The 11,995-nt window shown below is 33.5% G+C and overlaps 1 protein-coding gene across 1 annotated transcript in view; it reads left to right on the forward strand.

Moving 5' to 3' along the window:
* Positions 1-8,874: 8,874 nt before the first annotated feature.
* LOC121413484 (origin recognition complex subunit 3-like) overlaps positions 8,875-11,995 on the forward strand; it is a 17,861-nt gene continuing 14,740 nt past the window's right edge. The window contains exons 1-3 of the mRNA XM_041606306.1: positions 8,875-8,965; positions 9,059-9,107; positions 10,756-10,859. Of these exons, the coding sequence (XP_041462240.1) occupies positions 8,918-8,965; positions 9,059-9,107; positions 10,756-10,859 (201 nt within the window). The 5' untranslated portion in view covers positions 8,875-8,917. The remainder of the gene's footprint in view (positions 8,966-9,058; positions 9,108-10,755; positions 10,860-11,995) is intronic.

Here is an 11,995-nt window from a genome sequence, read left to right on the forward strand (position 1 = left end):
CATTTATTAAAGGTATGGGCATGGTCTGCACCTCTGAACACCACAAAAGGGGGCACATTTCACAACCATGCTCTGTGGAATCTCACAGATTCAGGTGTAATGAACTTTCAAGCTGGGAACCCCATCTTGTCTCGCTCGCCTGAAGTCGCCATGGGCAATTCTAGGCAACCCTGGGTTTTCATTACGGATCTCAGCCCATATTGACAGGGATCCATGTCGCCAGTAAAGGATCATATGAGCTCCTCAATTTTACCACCAAAGTATTAAGAGGACCATTCCAAGTGTTCTCCACTCCTACAAGTGCTGTTTTAATACAAGACGAATGCAGTGGATTTGGACTAGATGTACATCTTACATACATGTACGTCTGAGACAGGTACAGTAGATGCAGTGTAAACTTACATCCTGCTGAGACAAAACGATTGTACATCAACAAGAAACTTTATGCTTTTATATAATTCATACTTGGTTACTTGCTTGTTCTCCAGACAAGAACTGGAAAGACTCATGAATCTGGCTGAAGAGATAGCATGCTTAAAATATTAAGAATGTTACTACATGTACTAGTCTAAAGTCATTTTATTGCTAAATTGACTGTTGATAAGTTGATTAGTAATGTGTACAGTGAATCATAGGAGTAGGACACCTGTTCAAGTATCTAGACCTGCTGAAATATATCATTACATGTAAGCCTACATACATACAGACAAATTCCTTGATTACATGTATCATATATCACATTAATCTCCCACATGCTCCAATCTGACAGTATTCCAGTTCAATCTCTGATAAGCTGGCTTTGTTTACATGGCTGACTAACACAAGTCAAGGGTTGAAAAGACAGTTATAAACAAGCCACATGGATGACCGACTTCAAAAGATAGACCGAAGAGGAGTCTCTAAAAACATGTTTTTCAATTTCCAAATTTTCACAAGGAGTGGTGAAAATGAAAGAAGAATGAAGCAAACTGCAATCATTTCTTCACGTACAGTACATTTCACAAAACAAATTAGTCAAAGTTTAAAAATATCTGGAGTAAACATACTGGACTGAATATGCATGTTTATGAATTAGCCTGCACTTTAACAGAGTTCAAGTAGGTGGGGGGGGGGCTTTTTTAATCCATTGGGGTGACCTGTTCTTGTAAAGACTCCAACTTTGATACATGTAAATCAAAATCTTTTGTTTTTTTTTCCCAAATGTACACAAGTTCGCAACTCCATGTACGTATGTATTAGGCTAAGTATTCATCTGAAAGAGTACAGTACATACATGTGGTCGCATGTCATAAGGTGGTCCAATTTCGCGAACAGGGTAAAAATGGTCAAAAATTTTATTATTTGATATGTTATAGCTATTACCATTCTCTACATAATGAAAAAGTTTTAAGTTTTGAATACCATTATTTTTCCTTAAAATGACTAATTAAAAGCTAATTATTACATAGATGTCAATGTAAATGTGAATTGTGAAATGCGTTTTTCTCAAATTGGACCTGCTGCACATAAAATGGTGTCAAAAGTTAATGCAACATTGGATCACCCTAGTATTTTGCAGTTATAATCTTGAAACATCAATAATTAAATCTGTACCAAAAATAAAATAATTATCTATTATTTTATGCATGTTAATTATACTAATTAATTAACAGTATTTAATTTCACATTTCTGCCCCCAAAATACCTGTCACTGTATTTGTATGCTTGGCAAAATGACAACATCATGGGTAGAAATGTTTGTTGCAATGATACACAACAATTGTACTAAAAATTAAGATTACAAATTAGATAATTAACCAAATCTCTCCGGTTTACTAATTGATAAGGTTGCAGATCAGAGCTGACATACACATGTATTCCATTGCTGCATATTTTCAAAATTGTCAAATTTTTATGACATTTAGTTGTTCCCTGCTTTAAAACGCCCAGAAATACGAGGATATCAGTCATATTACATATTATAATAAGTTGTTAATTAGGTTTAATTAACATTTTATCATTTACCGCATCCACCGGCTCCACATCCACCGGCTCCGCCACCCCTGTTACTTCAAACTTAATGTGCTATAGTTTTTGTTCCTGATATTGTATTGATCTAATTCATAGTAATATATTTAGCCTATAGTTCTAGCTTCAAAATGAGATATTACTCAATAAATTTGGTTAAGATGCTGTGATGTAGCAACAATTTATCCATGGCACCATGTGGAAAATTGTTCATACGCCACCCTTTTTGCATACCCAACTTATGAAATGCGACCATGTACATCTGTTTCCTAGTCTATAGACAAAAGGATGAATGCTTCACTTCATTCGATGGCACATGCATAGAAGACATTGTGGGTGGAGTTTGCAAACAGTGTCAACCCTCCATGCATTGTACATGAATTATCTATTATAATCATGCAAAAAGTACAAAAAATGCTCATTGTACATATGTACAAAATGGAATGATAAAATTTTTGGTGGACTGATAAACAACATATAAACTTTTCAGCTCGAATGCAACTCAAAAATTCAGATATTTGGATGCATAAAGAAGTAGGACATCAGCTGTGACTGGTAAGGAGACTAACAGAGGGCAGGTGTTACTTCCTAAAATCCTGAGTGATCAGTTTGCTTTGCAAACTTTTGTTTACTTTAGAGCTTGAGGGAGAACTCTTAGACATAATTGACTTCATATTGTACTAAACTGAAAGAAGGATGTGACAAGCTCAAAACACAACCAACACTACAGACAATATCCATGTGAATTTAAACTTGGACCTGTACACATACTGTGTACATGGATCAAATTCAAATTGTCAGTCAATTCCAACTGATTATTTTCTGTGAAGGGCCTCCTTGATTTTCACTATAAATGAAAGTATTATAGAAAGTATAATATCTAAACAACAATCTGACAATGTTAATGGTCTACATGTAGCTACAGTAGATTGTACATCAAAGCCCTGGCCTAATTAGTGATGTTGTCACCCCATCGATCAACCCACACCCTCCCTCCCCCCCCCCATCTCTTTCTTTCTCCACAGGACTTTGTTTTTATTTCAAATGATCATTGACATTTCAACATTTACCATTAGCATTACGGGAATTTTCCAAGAAATAAATAATGCACATCTTTTAAGCTTGATTCAATTTGGAAACTCTCCATCTCAGTTTACAATCACAATGGACTTTTCGATTTTCACACAAATTTCTTTCAATTTCGTTGTGACAATAATTCATGGAGATTTTAATTTGAACATCTTTTTCCAAATACTTACGAACTCTGACAGATCTAGCATCTAATTTCTCCACAATATCTTCCAATCTGATCGTTCTTCTCCTCAAAAGAACTGTTCTATGTGCAAGTAAATGGGCTTCACTGCTGATGTCGCTGAAAATGTCATTCGCACGGAGCGATAGGTCAGAGAGCTGCCGGACCAGACCGCAGAGTGTATTGTTCGATACCGTGTCCAACTCCCTGTCGCAGCCGGGAGGCAACGGACTGTTGCTCAAAAATTGAGGCTCCACAACTCTCTTGATGAACGGCATGATGAAGATTGTAACAGTTATTCCGATCCTCTGGATGTACGTTTTGATAGCTGATGATGGAATAAAATCCAAATAACATAAAAATCCACTTCAAGCGCAGGTTTACATCATTATTATTTATTAGTCTCCAAGACCATGATCGAATCTACGTTCAACGAGAGATATGCTACGAACGAATGTGTGCGTGTACGTTCTAGACCGGCCGTATCTCTAATAAACACACAAGTACAATATAATAGACCCTGCGTACAGGGTCTCCGCGATCCGTACAGCAAAATCGAGGGGTGCAAAATTGAAAAGAGAGGGGGCGGGCAAACCCCTCTTCGTCTGGAGCTATTGTTGTTGTACCCTTTGACGGGCTAACGGAACAAAAGGTCCATCAGTGTATCTGCTATTCGCAAACTGCTGAACACTAGATTTTTCTTATTGAATGTATTTATGAAAATTGTATGTCGGGAGTTTGCCAACACTAAATAAGTAGGCCTAGGGACTAGTCAAAGATATAGGCAGGCCTATTCATATTTTGATTTCTAGAATATAACCCTATATGTTTCTTTTGATTTTTCTGTGTGTTTTTTTTTTCTAAAAGAAGGTGAGACCTCTTTGGCCGAAAGAAATTATCCGTTATCCTCCAGAAATATAGGCCTATTGACGGAAATTTTGAAGAGCAGCACTCAGTGAAACTCCAGGGGCCCGTTTCATAAAGGACTTGTAACTGTTGTACCTTTGTTATAATGGCAACTACCATGGTAACAGGGATCATCAGCCAATCAGAATCAAGGTTTCCATGGTAGTTGCCATAATGATAAAGTTACAACAGCTGCAAGTCCTTTATGAAACGGGCCCCAGGTGAAACTATTTTAAATTCAATGACAAAAGTAAACTATCTGTTTCTTTGAGTATAGTTGGTAAATGTCAAAGGGGCCCAGACGTTAGTGAAAATCGATGCCAAAAAAAAATGACAGCAAGAAAGAACTGTAAAATCAGCATTGGAAGTGGCGAAACGTCTGGTATGTTCTGTTATTTAGGACCTATGCGTCACATGTTAATTTTGATTAAAACAGTGATATCACTCAATAATATTGATGCACGTGGTTTGACAATGTCGGGGATTTCCCTGTATAAAGCGCGTAGTATCATGCGCACCGTTCACTCACCCCCCCCCCCCCCAGTGTTTTAGCATTTTGTTTAAGGTCATTTCATTTATTTTTCACTCGTATTGTTGTAAAACACAATGATATCAGTAAATTTCTTAGTCAATTACACATTTCTACCTCCTTAATTTGCAGTGGTTTTCATTTAATTTCATATTTTGTTTTATTTGGGACACTATCATGTTTATCACCAGTAAAATCATTATGTTATATAAATGTAAATTGAGAAATTATACATTGCCATGAATATTCTGGTCGGCGATCATTCATAGAAGGCCTACGGTCCTCCAGGAGAAGGTAATTCTAAATGGAAAGTCCACCCCCTTAAAAAATGAAGATTAGGATGTCATAATAAAACATCATAAGTGCATTTAGATTGTGCGAAATTAATAAAATCAGAGAATTTCGAAAAATCATTCTTTGGAAATGTCCGTCATCCAGATGACGATTTCCGGATTTATGAAATTGGGGTAAATAAAAATCTTATTTGTAATTTAGGTAGCGTATATTTCTTATGCAATCAAAAATTGGAGTCAGTTGATGCCAACATTTATTTATTTTGTTTTGTTTTATTTCATTTACCCAGGGTAGTCTCTTCAGTATACAACTGCTTTACAAGAGCCATGTTAAAATACAAACATATTACAATATCATACAATATAACATAGACATGATTGCCCCCTCCCCCGAAAAAAATATTTAAGGAAAAAACGAACAGGGGTTATCAATCCTAAAATTCCTTCCGAACCTCGAAAGCAAAGACAAGAAAAAATGCCGAGTACTCTAAAAAGAAGGGTGCCGACTATAATCACTTTTTTTAAATGGTATCATCGTGCACTTGCCTAATTACCAATCCACTCATATTCAGAAGAATTCATAAAAATATTGTTTCTTGAAATCGCCATCCTGTCCATTATAACCCATCAACAAAATGTTATCTTTCGTGCAGAAAATTCCACTTTCCTCTGTCTTCACTTAGTTTGAAAGGGAGGGAGAAAACCAAAATCCTAGAAATTGGTAAGGACACTCAGAGCAAAATGTGTTGATTAATGAAGTCATTTTGAGCGACTCTGAAAATAAAAATTTGCAAAAATAAAGCTGGATGAAAGGATGAACGACTGAATTAACATCCAAATCAATTAACAGATGAATGAAAATTATAAATCAACTATAGCATCAACACAATCAATATTATTTAGTAAAGCTTTCATTACAAAGTTAATCTTTATATTATAAGAACTATATCTCAAAATATATGGAACTTAAGCGCTCTAACTGCATGAGTATAATCCAGGGGCCCGTAATAAAAATTAGAGTTGCGTTTGATCCGATCATTCGCAACTATGGAAAGCCAGCAAAGCCAACATACAATTCATGTTTGGTCATTTTTTTATATGAATGTATATCTATATAAGTTCATTGATTTCTTGACAGTTCGATGTGTTCGCACATTTTGCACATTTCCTGTAGAAAAAATAACGGCACTGATGGATTTCCATAGAGTTACAATTGATTGGATCAATCGTAACTCTTTGTAAAGTGACGTGCCCCTGAACATTATAATGGGGCATGGCGAAAAGGGACCGTGCCCCAAGAAAGAATAGGGAGTTTTAAAGGCAGAAAAGATAAAGTAAAGAAGGACAAATATAGGACAGACAGAGAGGATTGTACTAAAGATGAAATACTTCAACGAGACCCGAAGCATTCCGAGTTTTCCTAACCAAAATCCATATTGATTCCTTCGCCACGCACATCAGCAATATGAAAAAAATAATAATCTCAAAAATACCTATTGAGACGCAGCCCCTAAAAATCGTCTTCTTCGTTTTGATAATTTTTTATAATTCACTCGTAAAGTCTATTTTTCCCGCATTTATTTCCAACCCCTTTCGAAAATGATATTTTTTTTCTAAATTATTATAGATTCATTCATGAAATTAATTAAAGAAAATAGAACAATTCATTTAATTACTTTTGTTTTTTGAAATTAATCTTCAGAGCTCGGTGTGTTGAATGAGCGCGGTGAGAAACTGTTATCCCCTTGCTGTAAGTTTATACTCTCCCATTTTAATGAATATATATTATTGAATTTACAGTTGTAAAGAAATTTGTCATCAATGCCCTGCCGATTTTGTACAATATACTTTGGAATAACAAATATGCCTAAAATGTTACTGGGCTATAAGCGCACTAAAAATGTGACCAATTAACGATTCTATCAAAACATACTAGCGATATTACAAAAGAAATATTGCTGTAAACTAAATCTCATTTTATTAATAAAACCATTGGAATTGGAGTAATTTATGCTAAATAATGAGAGAGAGAGAGAGCAATCATCATATTCATGGTAATTATATCACACACGAAAAGTGTAACCTAGAGTATACAGGACCATTCGAGTTTAACACAGGGGCGGAAATCTCTCCCCAAAATGTAGGGGGACCAGGGGCCGGAAAATTTGACAAGCAAAAAAAAAAGATTATCTCCCCAAAAGTACGGTATCTCGTTCAAAATATGTGAATTATTTTGATTTTGAATGATGTCTTTCTTTCCATTATAAAAGGACCAAAAATAGTTACTGTATAGGGGACATTGTGTATCTCCCTTTGGATCCCCCGGTATTTCCACCCATTGTGTAACATTATGTAAACTTGTAAAGCAATATGAACCAGAAATGATACACACTACTTCAAAAGAATACGTTTTAGCTATCAGTATGGTTCGTCTACAATATGGTTCCTACAGGCTTGCAATCATAGAATTAAAGTCCAGCAATATGATAAGCATTCTTTCGAATCTCGATTGAAATCATAGCTCCTAATGGAAAACTTGATTTCATCCTTCTGCAACATATTCTTTTCAATTCGATTGAAATAAACATTTATTCTGTTCCATTTTTCCCAACTCATTTTTAATATGAATTATACAAAAATCATCTGTCATAAAAAAATAAATATAACATATTTGTTAAAAAGGCATAGTTCCCTGAAAGCCGAAGATTGTGACGGAATACGCCTGTATACAAATAGAATTATACAAATCGTTTTGTTCTATCCCAATCCTAAGGTTGAATAAATTTCTCACTGTCAAGTTTCTGGCGAACAAAATCTATATTCGATGAAGACCCTAGAAAATTAATGAAAAAATACTCAAAATATCAAATCTCCCTTATTTATAATGATCTTTGAGTAATCGTCGCCACTCCGAAATCATATACACAGATGCATATTGGATAACTGCTTGGTATGCAGTTACTTCCTGTCTCTTTCAATTATCAAGATAATGTTGATTTATTTACGTTAACCACATCTTCTCTTCTCAATGTTATGTTTATGACAGACCGATAGATGGCGCAATCCCAGAATCGCATCTGAGTACGCATTGCTAACCCATTTGCAAGAATGTGAAAATGTTTACATTCTTTTCTTAGACGTTTATTCCAATATTAAGAAAAGTGGCTTATGAAACGTAAAATATATATAACTATATATATAAATAAATAAACAAAAAACAAATAAATAAATGAATAAATAAATAAATAAATAAATGAATAAATAAATAAATAAATAAATAAATAAACAAACAAACAAATAAATAAATAAATGAATGAATGAATGAATAAATAAATGAATGAATGAATAAATAAATGAACAAATAAATAGATAAATAAGCTGTAATCATATTCACAGCCTTAACATAATGAAGTTGTATCATTCTTTATTCTCTATTATGTATCACAGGCCTATTTTAATCTTGATCACTTTTTTGAATAATCATATTTATTTCATCTGTACATTCAGTTTTATTCTATAAAAATAGATCTTAAATACATAAATCAAACAAAGTTGATGATGCCAGATGATGGTGATGTTGATTCAATTCACCTCAATTCAACTCTGTTCATTTTTCATTTAAATAGCCTATGATGATGATGATAGCTTCTTACAAAAATTATCGTCAGGCATGCAGGCAATCAGTCATAATTGACATTCCCCCTTTAACATAGAATAGTCTTATCACTACTGCATTATTATTATTACTAATATAGGAATAAAATTACTTTTAATGTTGATATTAAAAAAATTGTGTTACAACCGAGCCTACTATTTTTATATCCTCTTTCTTCATCATATAGTACCTGAAATGCTAGTATTGGAAAGGAAATGTATATTCAGAAAATACTAAAAGGCGCATTTCCGTGAGGCTAGCAAAACAATCTCGAAATGGCAGACTACGATTCCACGTGTGGGGCTACAACTTCAGTTTCAAAGGTACTAAAATTGTCTTTTAAACTTGAATTGATCAATCATTCATTGCTCAGTTCTATGATACTCAAACTTGATGTTTCATTTATCTAATTTCAGGGATGTTTCGTGTTCAAGTCCAAGAAGAGACGTCAGCCTCTCTATCCCGGTAAGTAAGCCCATCCCCATCCGTGTATATCTGTGATGTAGATGATAAATTAATGTCATTGAAGGCCAGGCGCACACATAAGCTTACCAGCGTGTGCGATCTCAATGCACGCATATCCAACATAGATATCACTTTTCCGTGATAGATTAAATAAAATTGCACAGGAGCAAAATTCCTGTTTATTCATAGCAAATTTTGTATACTTAGAGCTAAAAAAGGAAAGAACTTAAACTAAGTTTAACTTTGACTGCTAAAACTGAAAGCTCAATAAAGGCAATAAAGTGATTTATTTGACTTTATTTTCTTTCTTTATTTCTTTCTGTCTGTCTGTCTGTCTGTCTTTCTTTCTTTCTTCCTTCTTTCTTTCATTTTCTTTCTTTCTGTCACTCTTTGTCATTTTCTTTGCTTTCTTTCTATCTTTTTTCTCTCTCTTTCTTTCTTTTTCTTTCTTTCTTTCTTTCTTTGTTTTTCTTTTTTTTTCTTTCTTTTGAATTATTCTTTCCATTCTTGCTCATTTCTTTCCTATTTTATCTTCATCTTCATTTTTTCATGCATTTTGTTATTGCTATTTTCAGTCTTCTTTTTGTGTAAATCCTATTTTTTATATTAATTTGATGTTGATATTTTTCTCATTTTAATTTCCCATTTTCTTCCAATTTTTAAACTTCTTCATCTCCTTTTTATTTTTTCCGTAACTATGTGTGTGCTGCATCTCTGATAAGGTTTATGAAGTTCTGAATAGTTTAACATTCCATAATTTTCATTAAGCTCAAAGAATCGTTCATCGCAACAAGAGTCATGAATCATGTAGTTTCTCCTCTCTTGCTCATTTTTCCTAAACATTATAATGTCTTAAGGAAATGAAATTCATTCCCCAATTCAAAGGTAAAATATTAGCAATTTGTCATATATATTTCTATATGTAGCCTGAAAACTTATCTTGATTACCAAAATTGAAAAAGGGACCAAATATTCCAGTAAATACAAATATTATAGGTGATATCTGATGATCAATTCAGGACTGCTATATTGACTAAAAAATTGTGGTTTTGCAATTACGATGCAGGACCCTGAAAATTATGCTTAAAAAAGGTCAATTTTAAACATCTGTGTTTTTAATTCATTCATTGGTAAAACTTTTTTTAAATGAAAACAATGGTTTCCCTTTCATTCATGGTAACACTTTTAAAACAAAGATTCCTGTTCAAAAATTAAATTTGGAAATGAAAATAAGAATATATATCAACGCTATTTATTTTCAATATGCATGAAAGCAATAAAAGAAAAACTTTTAATTTTGATATTTTAATAGAAAAACAATTCAAATCACATTTACTTGCCTTAGACTTTTTAAATGTAGTTTTGTCCTTAGATTCTAAATGATATAGTTTACCTTCTTATTCATATATTCATTTAAAATGGATAATTGAGAAATGAGAAGAAAAAAAAAATAGATTGCAGATATCCAGATAATGTTTAAAATGAGATAAATTTCATATGATATTCAGATAAAAAATTGTCTTCTAATTTTTAAATTTTAACATTTATTTTAACCCTTCACTTCCATTATTAAAGTAAATTCACAGGAATTTAAGATCGTACTTGTACTTTATACTTTTGTTTTAAATGGTAAAAAAAAATAATGCAGGAGATTATTTCATACCTGAAAGCAAAGCTGAAAGCAGTAATGATTGTAAGCTGAGATTTGAGACTGGAGATGCCCAGTGGGAGCTTATCAATGATGATATTGAGGTAAGATCTTTAAGAGGCAGTCTACCTTGACATAAAATGTTGGTTAAAAAAGAGATAAACTCAAGAAAAAAAATAGATGAAGATAATGTGATACTCGAAGTGCCACCGAGTCTATATTACTGTTGCTGTAGTTGTATGTTGGGTGCAGACATATGTTTATGTCCAATTCGTTAATGCCGATTTGTCCAATTGACAACTCTTCTATCATTTGGTCTACCATCAGTTCGTCCGTTCACCACATGGTCTACTTTCATTTAGTCTAATGCCATTCCGTCTAATAACCAGTTGGTCCAATAGCCATTTAGTCAGTATACCAATAGGTCTTATTAATCTAAAGTGTTAATAGTGCAAAATGAAGGAAAAGAAAATGGGAATTAGACCAACTGGTTATTAGACAAAATGGTAATAGACAAACTGGTGATTAGACAAAGTGATCATTGGACCAAATGGTTGTTAGACGATATGTTTATGGATGGAATGGCTATAGACTAAATGAAGGTAGACCATTTGGTGAGTGGAGGAGTTGACAGTGGACGAATTGACAATTTACCCAGACATATATTTGGTTTAAATATGTAAGTAATGCTGAGGTCAAGTTATTCATTGAGGTGGTTCAAGTCTCTAGACTAGACACATGGAAGTCTAGGATTTGATCCCTGGGGCCCGTTTCTCAACACCTGGACAAGTTAGTCATATCTTTATCCACAAACCACGGAGTTAGCTCCAATATTACTAAACCTGTTTCAGGAAAGGCTTCCTAACTAAAATACCTTGATATCGATACTATCGGTAAAAAGAGCAGACGAGACGTAGCCTTAGTCACAAAATAGCATAATTTTCAAAAAGAAAAATCATGACAAAATTGTAAATATTGTGATGAATTGGGAATTAAATCTTTTAAAAATAATAGCACAGGTAAATTATGCATCATACATACTTAGACCATGAAGACTGGGGCATTCAATTGCTGAAAAATGGAATTATGAATAATTTATTTCATGACTAAAAAATCACATGTGGACGTTGAGATGGGTACCCCCGGGATATCCAATCTTAATAGTTTACGAAAGTAAAACCATAACGGTTTTATTTGTAAAATTATGATAATTATACAATGTTTTACGATTCCAAACATC

This window comes from Lytechinus variegatus, chromosome 4, assembly GCF_018143015.1.
Source record: "Lytechinus variegatus isolate NC3 chromosome 4, Lvar_3.0, whole genome shotgun sequence".
Taxonomy (NCBI): domain Eukaryota; kingdom Metazoa; phylum Echinodermata; class Echinoidea; order Temnopleuroida; family Toxopneustidae; genus Lytechinus; species Lytechinus variegatus.